The sequence below is a fragment of the Loxodonta africana genome, chromosome 6 (assembly GCF_030014295.1).
Source record: "Loxodonta africana isolate mLoxAfr1 chromosome 6, mLoxAfr1.hap2, whole genome shotgun sequence".
NCBI lineage: Eukaryota > Metazoa > Chordata > Mammalia > Proboscidea > Elephantidae > Loxodonta > Loxodonta africana.
Genome location: NC_087347.1, coordinates 107832474 through 107848083, shown reverse-complemented (window position 1 = coordinate 107848083; position 15610 = coordinate 107832474). Strand labels below are relative to the sequence as shown.

At 35.4% G+C, this 15610-nt stretch overlaps 1 protein-coding gene across 1 annotated transcript in view; it reads right to left on the bottom strand.

Moving 5' to 3' along the window:
• The window catches only part of LRP1B (LDL receptor related protein 1B), a 1749164-nt gene that overhangs the window by 892816 nt on the left and 840738 nt on the right, over positions 1–15610 (bottom strand). Inside the window, exons 8-10 of the mRNA XM_064287257.1 lie at positions 13375–13546; positions 9714–9857; positions 5067–5303 (exon numbers count right to left, since the gene is read on the bottom strand). Coding sequence (XP_064143327.1) covers positions 5067–5303; positions 9714–9857; positions 13375–13546 — 553 coding nt within the window. The remainder of the gene's footprint in view (positions 1–5066; positions 5304–9713; positions 9858–13374; positions 13547–15610) is intronic.

Below are 15610 nucleotides of genomic sequence, written 5' to 3'. Positions count from 1 at the left end.
GGAAGAGTTCCATATTTATGCCTATTCCCAAGAAAGGTGATCCAACCAAATGTGGAAATTATAGAACAATATCATTAATATCACACGCAAGCAAAACTCTACTGTAGATCATTCAAAAACGGCTGCAGCAGCATATCGACAGGGAACTGCCAGAAATTCAGTCTGGTTTCAGAAGAGGAAGTGGAAACAGGGATATCATTGCTGATGTCAGATGGATCCTGGCTAAAAGCAGAGAATACCAGAAGGATGTTTACCTGTGTTTTATTGACTACGCAAAGACATTCGACTGTGTAGATCATAACAAACTATGGCTAACACTGCAAAGGACGGGAATTCCAGAACACTTAATTGTGCTCATGAGGAACCTTTGCATAGATCAAGAGGCAGCTGTTCAGACAGAACAAGGGGATACTGACTGGTTTAAAGTCAGGAAAGGTGTGCATCGGGGTTGTATTCTTTCACCATACCTATTCAATCTGTATGCCGAGCAAATAATCCGAGAAGCTGCACTATATGAAGAAGAATGAGGCATCAGGATTGGAGGAAGACTTAATAACAACCTGCGTTATGCAGATGACACAACCTTGCTTGCTGAAAGTGAAGAGGATTTGAAGCAGTTACTAATGAAGATCAAAGACCACAGCCTTCAGTATGGACTGCACCTCAACATAAAGAAAACAAAAATCCTCACAACTGGACCAATGAACATCATGATAAACAGAGAAAAGATTGAAGTTGTGAAGGGTTTCATTCTCTTGGATCCACAGTCAACACCCATGGAAGCAGCAGTTGAGAAATCAAAAGATGCATTGCATTGGGTAAATCTGCTCCAAAGGACCTCTTTAAAGTTTTGAAAAGCAAAGATGTCATCTTGTGCCTGACCCAAGCCACGCTATTTTCAATCGCGTCATATGCATGTGAAAGCTGGAGCATGAATAAGGAAGATTGAAGAAGAATTGACACCTTTGAATTGTGGTGTTGGCGAAGAATTTTAAATATACCATGGACTGCCAAAAGAACGAACAAATCTGTCTTAGAAGAAGTACAACCAGAATGCTCCTTAGAAGCAAGGATGGCGAGACTGTGTCTTACCTACTTTGGACATGTTGTCAGGAGGGATCAGTCCCTGGAGAAGGACATCACGCTTGGCAGAGTACAGGGTCAGCGGAAAAGAGGAAGACCCTCAACAAAGTGGATTGACACAGTGGCTGCAACAATATTCCCAAGCATATTAACGATTGTAAGGATGGCGCAGTACCGGGCAGTGTTTTGTTCTGTTGTTCATAGGGTCGCCATGAGTCAGAACTGACTCGACGGCACCTAACAACAACATATATATATATCTCCCATTGCCACTGAGCGGATTCTGACTCATAGCAACCCAAAGGATAGAATAGTACTGGCTCATACGGTTTCCAAGGAGGTGCTGGTGGATTCAAACTGCCAACCTTTTGGTTAGCAGCCATGCTGTGAACCACTCCACCAGGGCTCCATATATATAATTTCCCAGTAAAATTAATTTATTCAGTTTAAAAACAACTATTGACTAATGGGATACATGCAATAATAAATTGAATAGCAAATTTCCATTTTTATATATTGTCCTTTCTGCTGGAAGCTAGGATTAATACTACAATGAAAAATGAATCTTGGACAGGACACCCAAGAAGATAAAAACGAATTCAATCTTATTAAGAGCATCTGTCTTGTTCTCACAGAGAAAATAACAATTATACCTGGCAAGATCAGCTGATTTAAATTCTTTGACCATCCAATCTAATTTTGCCTCCTCTTGACCTTTCCAGTTATCACTTTATTCTATTTTCTCTATACTGCTTATCATTATTTGTTCATGTATATTTTTACTTGTTTATTGTCTGCCTGCCATTGTTTGATATAAGCTAAATAAGAAGCTTTGCCCTAATACTGTATCATTCCCATCATCCAGAACAGCACCTGGGCCATAAAAGTCACCTACTATTTATTGACTGGAAAAATTAATAACCCATGTAATTAATTTAAAAAAATAGAGTACTAATTAAAAAAAAAACTTTGACAGAATTTCTAAGGGGATGAAAATACAGATTGTTAAACATTTTGTCCTTATAGAATTTTACTTTTATTAAATCAATAATATGTCTTCATCTCACAGATATTTTCAATAATTATTGAGATATATATGTGAGTATCACAAATTGTCTTAGTCATCTAGTGCTGTTATAACAGAAATACCACAAGTGGATGGCTTTAACAGAAGTTTATTCTCTCACAGTCCAGTAACCTTAGAAATCCAAATTCAGGGCACTGACTCCAGACGAAGGCTTTCTCTCTCTAGGTAACTTTTCCTCTTTATTTACTTAACTACTAATGTTTTAACCCACAAAATTCCACAAACAGAGCTGACAAAATATCCCAAACTTAGAAGGTTTTCAATAAACTTCTGGGAGAAAAACAAAAATCAAAAAATGAACGGAGATGGATCTTTTTTGAAAAAAAAACAAGTTTTCCTTTTCTTTATAGAGTGTGATCTTACACTAAGAATGTCCAAGCTATTTATGTTTTATTTACAAACAGCAGAATCGTTACAGCCTTGTACTTGAAGCAATACACATTTATCCTGAGACACAGAATTCACACCAAGCTTATAAAACCATTTGCCAAATTAAGCATTGCCTTTCAGTCTTCAGGTTGAGTGGTAGACTCTCAACCTAAATAAGTAAATACTGATAGAACTTAATTTTCTTGATTTGGAGGTTCACAGGTTATCATTTGCCAAAAGCAATCTTCCGTTTTGACATGTCTTCTATTACGATGTCTATTATCATTCTCCTTACTGGTAAGAAAAGAGACAAACTAATAAAAAGATGTTAAGCTGCCCCTTAATATTGGAGTATCAAAAGGCTAAACACATTTGAGGTGTGAAATCTACAAAATGTTCTCAAAACCCTGAAAATGTTCCCTCAACCATCAAACCAACACCTTACAGCTCTGCCTGGCAGTCAGGTGGATATTACAACTGATCTCGGTTGCTATGGTAGAAGGGAAAGAACCACCAATATCACCGATAAGTTAGGATTACTAGGTAGAACACTAAGCTGAAGCAAAAATATCAGTTCCCTTGCTCCTTGGAAACTCTATGGGGCAGTTCTACTCTGTTCTATAGGGTCACTATGAGTCGGAATCCATTCAATGGCAATAGGTTTGGTTTTTGCGGGTTTATCATCTGCTACCACATTACAGAGAAAAGAAGTCACAGAAAAGTAGGGAGGCAGTCTCTGTCACTTCCAACTCTGTCACTTCCAATATGTTGTCCAGATAGTAATATTTATTAGACATTCCATAAGAACATTAAGCCATGGTAGATGTACATTGTCTTAATCTGTAAACTATAAAAAAGACCAAAAAAAAAAAAACTTTTTTTTTTTCATTTTAGCACAATACCTATCACTGACGGAAAGTGTAGTGTAGTTTTTAATCATGAAATGTTTGATTTAAAAAAAAAAAAAGCTGAGTGGAATGAGTAAACTTCTCATGATCCCTCCGTTCCTTCCAAAAGATTGGAGAGACCACCGGTCATCAACACTTACGATGTAAATAACTTAATTCCATCCCTCAACCAGTATTTTCTCCCCTTCCTCTCCCCAATTCATTCTTCACTCCAAAACCAGATTAATTGTCCAAAAATATCAATTCATCCCTGCTATTTTTCAGCATAAAATCATTTTCTGTCTGTTGCCCTTCAGTATAAAATACACACCCCTTCACTCACATGCAAAGCCTTTTAATTCAACACCTTCAACTTCCACATCTCTTCTGTTACTATTACCTGCAAACAAAACCCCCAGTCATGGTCTGCTTAAATGTTCTCCTCATTCTCTTTCTGAAGCCTTTTTTTTTGGTAGAATTCCTTGATGCTGAAATGTCCTCCTTTCCCCCTTAAACATTCTTCTTTTAATATCCGGCCTAGATACCACATTCTCCACAAGGGCTCCCCTGATCACACCTACTTAAAGCAATCTTTTCTTTCCTGTGGAATCTCGTTTGTTCTTCATTAATCATATACTAATTTGGCACAGCTTTGGATGTGGTAATAAAATGCTGCAATTTTTTTTATTTATATAAAAGTATTTTAATAATTTTTGCTTGTTTATATTATCTCCAAAGGTAGATTTTTAACTCCTTGAAAGCACTGTTCCTTTCTTACAATTCCTAGTATCACCTAAAAGATACCTACCACAATGTGTTTCACATAATAAAGCATACAATTAATATTCACTAAGTCACAGATTTCTGAAGTAGTGAAGAAGTAAGCAGGCTTTATATATGAGGCAAATGAGGTCCGGAGTCATTAATGTAGCTAAAGTGAAAAATCTGTTTTGCTTTATTATTAAACACTTTATCTACTTGTTCCAAAGCTGTATTGTTTTGTTATTGGATTGGTTATCCCTAAGCTCAATAATTTATGAAACACGTTGATTTTAATAACGTTGTATGCATACCTGTATATGCGCACAGTTGCATATGTGTATCAGTGACTATAAATGGATATATTTAATTAAAGCTTCTTTGTAGATACAAATATTTCATGGACAACCCTAGAGAACTCCATTTTAATGATTTATAAAGTAAGAGACAACACATAAGACTTGCGATGACAATGGGACCATTGATTATTTTAAATGTACTTTCAGTCTGTGACCAATATTCTAATGAGAGCCAAATACTTATAAAACAAATGTTATGTTCACCGTATAGAACTGTAAACATATAATTATAAATCCATATTTTCCCTGAAGGTGGATAACAGTCCAATTTAATTCCTATAATATTTAAAGTGTAGGGGACAATTGCAAGTTCAAGTTTATAATCAAAGTTTTAATACTCTGGTATGTAAAAAAAAAAAAAAAACTTAGAAATAAAGTTATTGAAAAAAAATTAACAAGTATTTTATATCAGCAAGAAGAAACTGGGTTTTGGTTAAAGTTAGTCTGACATACGTAGAGTTATCCTTTTAAAGTATTTTATCTCTGGGCAGCTTGATGTTAACATCAGGCAGTGTTGCTTACCATCTTTCAGGATGGTTTCTCGATCCGTACCATCTATCTTCTGTCGGCCAATTAGAAAACTGGTGGTGTCAGCAAAGTAGATATAATTGGTTTCTGCATGAAAATCTAAAGCCCGAGGGTTTACCAGATTTTCTATGGGAATCATGTATTCATCAGCTATCTTGGTATTCAAGTCCATTCCTCTAACAATTCCTGGGCGTCCTTTCCCATAAAAGAGGAACAACTCATTCTTTGGTCCTGCAGAAGAAAGATTACAAGCATAAACAACTGATGCTGCCTAATCTTCTTTACACTGCATAATACCACTGTTTAATTAACTGGCACAATTAGCATTTTTTAAATTCAATACCCGAAATTAAACTCTAAAATGTGCCAAATGTATCTCGATGCAAGAAGGCCAGCTAATTGCATTACTTTAATTAAAATAGAAATTACTTCCATGAATAGGTTATATTTAGTTAATTATTCTTTTGTCTGTAACTGTCTGTACAGCAAAACCATAACAGATCATTGGATAACTTGTAACTGTGCAAAATGGACATCTATTAAAACATCTGGCACATTTAAACTTACGATCCATTGCAATATATCTAACATTTTATGTAGATACCAAATGTAGCATCATTATATTTGACAATGCTAAAAATTTCCAAAAAATTTAAAATACAACACCCCAGAGATTATATCCACAGACTGTCACAATCAAGCAAAAAGAATTAAACAGCATGGCTGACTTGCACGAGGGTATATTACAGATGTCCAAACACTTGATTTATTCTTTTAAGAAACGAAATCAACTACCAGTTAGAGCATCATTTTTTTCTTCACACTCTAATTAGAATGTTAGGGACTGATGCTGTCTGCCAGCAACTCTGATGTACAACACAACCCTTACCAAAAACAAAACAATAACTCACAAAAAAAACAAACAACAACAAAAAAACTGTCTCGAATTAAAAATGTCAGAATCAAGGTAGCTATATCTATAGAGCAAATTGCCTCTTTCGGATTTCCACAGAAAAATACATATACAACACTCAAATTTACTAGGGCATCCTATGCTTGGCTTATTCTATATCATTTTTAGGGAAGCACTTTATATGAAGGGAAAATCAACTGAGTTTTATTTAAAAAAACTGAGGCTGCAAATGAGTCAATTGTATTTGGATAGCTACACCATTATTGAGATACTTAGTAGAGTAATTACTTTATAGAACATTTAGAAACAAAAGAAAAGCAAAAAAAAAAGCAATCGCTCATAACCCAAACCTTTAATACAAACAATATGATTTTATATGTTCTCTTTCACCTTTCTTTTAAAATTAGTGTTAGAATAAAAATAAAACAAACAACACGTACCTAGCAGAGGTCTGACAAGTATTTTCAGCACAATGTGAGGCATGGATGTATCAACCCCTCTCCCATCTCAGAGATATCCAACACCCTGATTCTTGTCTTTATCATACAGATAGATAGATATAGATATGAGTTTTAGCATACATGTATTATATATTCCCCAACAGTAGATTGTTAAATTTTGCATGTTTGAAGTGCATGTGTGAACTATTCTGTAAGTGAATTTTATTCTCATTATAATCCTGATAGTCGTCTGTGTTGCTTTTGTGTATAACTGTGGTAGCTGTAGTTGTTTCATTTTTTTACTAATGTCTAGTATTCCATTATGTGATTACTTCAAATTTAATTTATACGGCTATATTTCTAATCCATATTTAATTATATTGAAGAGTACACTCAATTTCTATTCTACTTTTATTTTTTAAATTTAGACTCAAACTAATTTTCTATGTTGATCCATTATGTTAAGCCTTATATTCTTTTTGTTTAATATACAATAATTTATAAGACCATTCTCAGTTTTTATGCTGCCTTTATTTTCATTTTTGTAATAATACTGAGTTAAGCATATTTTTTCAACATAGTATTTTAGACATTTCCTTAGATGATCTCCTAATATACATTTCCAGAAATGGAATTACTGGGTAGAGTACATAAACTTCCTTCCCCGTCATTGCACTCCCAGCCTCTGCTTATCAAAATTACAGGATTATTTCCTTTTAAAATAATATTTTATATGATTGTAAAGTTAGTACAGATACATTAAAAAAACATTAACAGTTCTGATTATTTTCTCCCAGTTGTGTATACATAGATACTTTTGCTTTTAAACCATTGGGATCTTGTACATGCATTTTAGTACACTTTTTTTTTTTAACCGAATGACATTTTGTCATGTCATTAAAAGGCCTTCAACACATTCTTTCAAATGACAGCATAATGTTCACAGCTAGACCGATAATATAATACAGTCAGCTCCTTACATGTTGTTGAATATTTAGATTGTTTCTGAGTTTTTGTCATTATAAATACATTTATAATGAATTTTCTCAATCAAAAGAGGGAATACTTGTCAGATAGAATTATCAGTGTTATGGCCCTTATATATACTACCAATGTCTCTCCAAAGTCATATCAATTTCTAATTCCATTAGCAATGCTCACTTCACAATACACATTCTTGGCAACTTTTCTTTTCATTTTTAATTGATGTTTTTATTCATGATTGGTAAACCCAGTGCTTCTTTAGTTTAATATGCCTGTGTGTGTGTATATGTGTGTGTGTATGTCTTTTAAATAAGGAAGGTAAACAAATTTCCCCTTTTGTTTTACCTTGTTTTTTAGTTATAATACTTACTCCAAAGCTTCCTCTAATTTGTCTTTCTGTACTACAGACGGGGGGGGGGGGGGGGGGGGGCGGGAACCGAAAACTACATTCTGTAGACACTTATGTAGCTAGAGCTCTGGCTTTAAGTACCTAAAATCAGATGTATTAGCTCAAGTTTGGAATGTGGGAATGAGGCAGGGGACTCATTGCTGCTTCTGCTATGTATCCAATGGAACAATTGCTTTTTTTCAGCTGCTGTCTTCCTCACTTCACCTTTGTGAATATGAAGAGGCAAGGAACAGGGTGCTTTTTTTTTTTTCCCCCCTAGCGGGGGTCTATCAGATGTGACAGGTTTCTGGAACTAATATATAGTTGTGGTACGAACTTCCTAATCCCTTCATCTCAGCTAAAATGGTGTGCGTTTGAAGTTAACATTTCCTTTTGTGGCTTCCTCATGATCCGGATTCTGATTGTAGCAGATGTTGCAGCTTTCTTGCCAGGATAGTTTGATGTCGCTTTTGGGAAATGTTCTGAGGACCCAATCTAGAAGCTGCTACTCTAGGCTCTCCAACGATTTTGTAAGTACCTAACTAAGTCCATCAAATCCCTACCTGGTTAAAACAGCTAGAATCATTTCTGTTTCCTACAAATGTATTTTGACTGATACATTACGTTAGGGATGTTTGAATCATATGCAACCCTGATCTTAGGTTTTCACCCCCAAACATGTATGTTTATGTATGCACGGACGTATGGAGACGCGCATGCGATTGTACCTTTGCGTGTCCAACCCTCACTTCCTAAGTGGCAGTGAAACCACTTTGAAAACCTCAATCACTCACACACACACACACACACACACACACACACACACACACACCACAATGCTTTTCCCATCTAGAGGCTTATTATCCGGTAATCTCAATGATCCAGAAAGTCTCGGGAACATGAGACATAATATCTTTACATTTCTAGTACTCAGTACAAAATTAGAAATGCAAATCAGAAACGGAAAAGAAGTACTAAAATGCATATGCTTTATCACAGTTACACCTTTTGGGTTCTTAACTAAAACTATACTATTAAATCTAAGCAATTTAGATTAACTCTAAATTTAGATTAATTCTAACAAATTGAGTGGTACCATTTCACAATCCTCAGTAAGCACATGACAGTGTGCTTAAGTGAAGAGCTGGCAGGAGAGTAATCAGAGAAGAACATCAATGGAAATAAAAAGCTGTCAGTGTGACAAAGGTGGAGACAAAAAGGACACTGTAAAAAGCGGGCATCGTAACATTAAAAATTATAGATCTGATTATGAAAACTAAGTAAAGCCCTAACTACTTTTTGTAGAATATTTAAACTTATAATATTCCTTTATTTATGTATCTATAACTATTAGTTTATTTAAATAAAGAACAGTTAAATTACTCTGGCATATTTTAAAAATAAAACACATATTACACATATTTTAAATAAATGTTTAAATGGATTAATATTTAGTATAGCTTCAGTTACCTGGAAAATTAAATTATGACACATATTTCACTCCCCAAATGGAATGATTACTGTATGTGCATTTCTGTGGGGCTAACCAACATATCTGTTACAAGGAGTGGCATCTTGGTTCAGACAAGAGAAAATCTGGCCAACCAATGGTCCTAGCTTATTGGCCAGAAAACATTTTTTAGGAAATTAAAGAAACAATCTTGCTAGAAATCTTATCTAAAGTATGTTTCTGTAAGATCCATAAGCTCAGTGACTACAGATTGATTAGCTTTCCCATTCACATTATCACGAAAGGAAACTAAATGCCGATTTTGAAAAATGGCTGGTATGTACTTACTGGCAAAATTCACCAGATGAAGTCTCATGTTATTATTGTGTTGATGCTGTTAATTAACACTAAAAACCCTACTCTGAAGTGGTAGCTGCTGGCAAAATGTATGATTTTAGCAACATACTTTTACATGACCTGCCATCACTCCCCAAGTTGAAGCCAGTCTTGCAGCGACAGGTCCGTGTTTTGTAACTGCTGCTGAGCAGACAGATGTGTGAACATCCCCCTGGCATTCCGTATGGATCCGCTTCACAAGCATGGCTTCTGACTACAACAAATGAAAAATAGCATGCTTGAAATTCTCTGAAGACCAGATAATTCTGTGCATCAGTGTGCTGAAGCTTTTACACTGCAAGAAGAGGGAATTCTAGCAAAGTTCTATTTACCCAACTATTTAGTACCATAGTCGAATGGAATAGCATGTAAACCCAAAGAAGAGGCAGGGAGTCACCAATATCCTCCTAAGGCTACATTTTTAAAAACATTTCTGGGAGACAAAATACTTCTATATTAATTTAACCTGTTCACATTTGAGCAAAATAAAAGTCACATAATTTTTTGGTACATGATTCTTGTGCTACTTTTTTAAATAATAAATTTCTTGCAAACATAAAAGATACTGTAAAAATATACCAGTTTAGGTAGTTAAGCAGAAAAATATTAGCATTTGAAATAATCCATCACCTGGGAACTTAAACTGAAAGAAATGTGATTCAGTGATTATCTTTACTCTGTGGAGAGGTGCTAACACAATATATGTAAATATATTTTTCAATTTTAAGTCTGCTGCTATTTCAAGAACTCTAATTCAAAATAAAATGTATGCGTATGTGTATAATTGTCAAAAGAACAAGGCTGAGTTTATGTGTAGAGATTGAGGAGTCGAAAGATGTTTCGTGATTCTAAGAGTTGGAGGAAAAAAAAATAGGAACATTACCATATGGAAAGCATGAGAAAAAGAAAGATGAGTCAAGGAGAAGAAGCTAGAGTAGGAATAATGCCAGTCAGATTTTATGTATTATTGTAATTATATTTATGTTAGATCACCACTTGATTGAAATTGTGATGAACGCTCTGGCAATTACCTTTAAATAATAAAAGTGCTGTGCTTTTAAAAAATTGTGTCTTTGTATTCCTCACTTTCTAAGTGAACAGATGAATGGAATATAATTTTGACTATTTCTTTTCCCACTATGAGTGCTGTTTTTATCTCGAACCCCACCCCCACATGTTTACTAGTTCATATCTCCTCTCACCTACTCAGCAACATTCTACTTTTCACTTTCATCATTACTTTTCTCTTTCCATTGGTTTATTCCCACTGGCATACAACTGTGCTATTTTTCCCTATCTTGAAAAAAAAAAATAGCTTCTTTTAACTCAAATCCCCACAGCAATCTTTCAACTCTCTCCCCATTTCTCTGTTCCACCTTTATCAATACTTCTCAAAATTTTCTGTGCTTATTTTCTACAATTATTTTTCTTCCTGCTTCTCTTAAGCCCATTCTACTCATATTTTCACTCCTTTACTCCACTGAAAACACTCTTGTCAGATTCTAATGAGTTCCATGTTGGCAAATCCAATGGTCAATTGGGTTTAAATGCTTCTTCTCAAGCTCTGTGTTTCCTCCTCTTCTCCTTGCCTTCTTATTGTTAGAGTGCCCCAGTCCATCATTTGGAATGATTCTCTTCTCCATCTGTATTTACTACCATGGCTTTAAATGTCATCTATATGACATATGACTGACAGTGGCTGCCAAATTGCTATGTCCAGTCTGGATTCCCCCACCACTGAACTCCGCACACGGCACATTCAAATACCTACTTGATATCTCCACTTGGATTTATTCTATATATCTGATATAATCTGTGAAAATTAAACTTCTTATTTCTTCCTCCAAATCTGATGCATACTTAGTCTTTCCTATCTCAAACAATTCCATTATTCCAGTTGCACAGGTCAAAACATTGTTATCTTTGAATCCTCTTTGGTTTACACCCCCTATCATTGAAGGTACCCCACTACCTTCAAATCTAACTACCTTTCACCATCTTCACTGATACTATTCTATCTAATTCATCATTCTCTCTAACCATCCACTCTTATAACCTCACAGGCTATTGTTAACCCAGTAACTATACTGGTCTTTTAAAATGTCCATCAGATCATGAGACTCCTCTGCTTAGTGCTTTCTAAGGACTCCTCAAGTTACTAAAAGTAAAGCCAAAGTTTATACAATAGTGTACAAGGCCCTAGTTATTATAGGTCTACCTCACTTCTCCAGTCTTATTTCCTATTTCTCTTCCCCTTTCTCACTCTGCTTCAGACATACAAGCCTCCTTGGTCTTCCTTGACCATTCTATGCATGCTCCTTCTTCAGGGCCCTTGTTTGTGCTTGCTCATTTCTCTACCTGCAATGCTCTTTCTCCACATAGCCGAATACTTTTCTCTTTTAGTTACTTCAAGTTTTCATATAATGTCATCTTCTCAGTGAGGCTTCCTCTAACCACCTAATATAAAACTGTAAATAGCCCCTATCCTTTGCATTCCTTATCTGCCTAACTTGTTTTTTTCCTTTACTCCATAGCAGTTATTACTTTCCAGTATAATTCTTCCTTTCATTGTTCTGTCCTTTCTTCCTTTTTTATGTATATATGTGTGTGTGTGTGCGTGTATATGTATGAAGTCCTGGGTAGGGCAAATCATTAATGCACTCAGCAGCTAACTAAAAGCCTGGAGGTTTCAGTCTCCCCAGAGACTCCTTTCAACAAAGGCCTGGTGATCTACTTCTAAAAATCAGCCATTGAAAATGCTATGGAGCACAGTTCTACTCTGACACAGATAGAGTCACCATGAATTGGAGTTGACTCAATGGTAACGAGTCACTGCCTATGTATACATTATATTTTCTCCACTAGGATGGAAATCTCATAAAGCCAGGAATTCTTCTTCTTTTGATTAACTGCTGTGTTCCCAGTATGCATAGAATTATTCCTGGCAAAAAGCAGATGGTCAATGAATATCTGATGAATGAATAAATCCTCATATCAAATTCTAATAAGATTATCTACTGAATTCCAAATTTGAATTTGCTATAAACATAACAATACATTCCCTCAATTGGATCTCTTTAAAATTTCTCACACTCTAGGTTAGTTTTAATTTGAAGCATAAATGGATGATGGGAATTTAGGATGGTGTTGATTTTATGTTGTATTTTTCTGTGATTAAGTACACATTTATGTTGCAGAACAAATATTGCTATAAGCTATTGTGAAACATAGCTGGTTTGTATTTTTCAGAGATATTTAGAAACATTGCAGCCTCCTCATTAAAAGTTATTTTAATGGAAATATGTTAAATAACAATCATAATGTAGTCAGGAGAGTCCAATGACTGCTGTGAATACTGGGTGAGTACTACAAGATAGTCATCTGATTTTAAATTTGTCTCCCAAAACGATACAGAAAGAAAAGAAAAGAAAAGCCTTTTAGCACATGGGTTTCTGTCTACATACATCAGGATTGAAAGCTCCTTCCTAAACCTAAATCTAGCCATCATTTCAGTTCTATGGTTATAGGAATGATTCGCTAGGAACTAAACAATTTGTCATTTAGACTTGTGAAAGATCTCTATTCCATTTTATCAAGCAGATATGTACACTTTTGCTTTCAAAGCAGAGAATTTATGACTTACCCAATCTAACTCCATACCCAAGCACAAGAACTATGTCCCCATTCGGTCTGCCATTATGAAGGCTATGAAGAAGGCTTGTGTGTCTTACCTGTTGGTTGAGTTCTTTTTTGATAGATTCGGATTCCTCTAGCATTTTCCATTTTAATTAATGAATGAATTTCAGTACCATTAAATCGATTTATCCTTATGATATTGTAGTTGTCAGAATTGGTGGCATACAAATAGTTTTCAAACACAGCTATACCATAGAGATGTCTGACCTGAAAAGAGAAGCAAAAACAACTACGATTTTTAATTATGCTGTTTGCAAATTGAAGGAAAAACTGCTGCTAACTAGTTTGGAAAATTCCTATAGTAGGAGTATCAAAAATACAACTTTTGTTTTCTTTGGAGGAATTAGATATTTCACAAATTTTAAAATTTTCTCTGAAGAAGAAACCATTGTACAGAAGTGGATAAAGATATTACAAACTTACAGGAGATTTTATTCATGTTTTATTAAGAAAACACCATCAGTAGGTACTTTTCAAAGGTTAGTAAGAACCAAGTTTTTAGTCACATTCAATAATATGTTTATGGCTCTTTTACTCATGATTTGACATGTCTTTATAAACTACTTGTTCATATAGTTATAAAACCAAACCAAACCCAGTGCCGTCGAGTCGATTCCAACTCATGGCGACCCTATAGGACAGAGTAGAACTGCCCCATAGAGTTTCCAAGGAGTGCCTGGTGGATTCGAACTGCCAACCCTTTGGTTAGCAGCTGTAGCACTTAGCCACTACGCCACCAGGGTTTTCCGTATAGTTACAGGCATCTAATATATATATATATATATACATATAGTTATAAAATTATAGGCATCTAAAAAAAAAAAACCCATTGCCATCGAGTCAATTCCGACTCATAGCGACCATAAAGGACAGAGTAGAATTGCCCCATAGAGTTTCCAAGGAGCGCCTGGCAGATTCGAACTGCCAACCTTTTGGTTAGCAGGATTAGCACTTAACCATTACACCAGCAGGGTTTCCATGGGCATCATGGAAGCTACAATATAGCTCTGTCTCCTAGAAAGCACCTTTGAAATTATTTTTATAAGGTCAAAATCCCACCTTTACCACAGTGGAAAACAGCATATAATAAAATCACATATTTTCAATAATTGTAAATAAAATGTCAGCATTTCACTTAGAAATTGCTTTCTTTCTAAAGCTTATTCATAATGGGATTGGGCTTGTCTGGTTTCAGAATGAGGATGCTTTGTTGCTATCCATGACAATTAAACTAACAATCTAACTCTCTTCTTTGACAGAGGTCTCGGAGTTTGTGGAGCAGAATGGAAAACTTAAAGCCAAATCGAGCTTCCAGTAGAGCAGAAGGAAGAATGAGTATACTGATTTTCTGTTCAGAGGCACATGCTGGACACACTGCCTTTGGGCATTCCTTGGATTTGACTTCATTCTAAATTGTTCTGGTCCTGGGTATGTGGAGTTGTCAATTGATTTGCTGTAGAGATTTTGATGAAAAAGCATTTGTCAGTATTCCTTGTCATCACTTTGTGTACTTTTAGTAAAACAGAGAACTTGAGAAAGTATGTGTGGTTTGACTGTATACTTTTTTGTAGAAAAAAATGAAATTATTTTAGATCTTAATCAGGAAATCCTGTCAATTCTGTAGCCTAACCAGAAACATTTGATTTGTTATCTCCCTGCTATGCATGGCTTATTACTATTATTCCTGATTCTCTTAGAGGAGAAGTGACTGAAAAATAGACTGGCTTTGGCATGTTGTTTTGGGGGCATGTCTCATTTCTTCTGGTCTAGGCTGAAATTGAAAGATAGCAATTAATGGGGAGAGTTACTTCATGCCAAAACCCATCATTCATCTGTCGTTTGTTGCACCGTGGTGGCTTACATGTTGCTGTGATGCTGGAAGCTACGCCACTGGTATTTCAAGTATCAGCAGGGTCATCCATGGTGGACAGGTTTCAGTGGAGCTTCCAGATTAAGACTAGGAGGAAGGACCTGGTGATATATTTCTAAAAAAATTACCCAGTGAAAACCTTATGATCATTATGTTGTACATAATGTTGCTATGAGTTGGAACTGACTCAACAGCATCTAACAACAACAACAACGACAACACCCAAACGAATTTTTTCTATATGAGTATTACTCCCCAATTATGTGTGTCTGTGTGCGCACATGGATAAATATGTGTGGGTATGGTCATGTGTGTACTTACTAATAATCTCTACGTACTTGATGTCATATTCAGTAAATGTGTCTAGGGTTCAATTTTGTCCTGGGACATTTTTTTTCCCA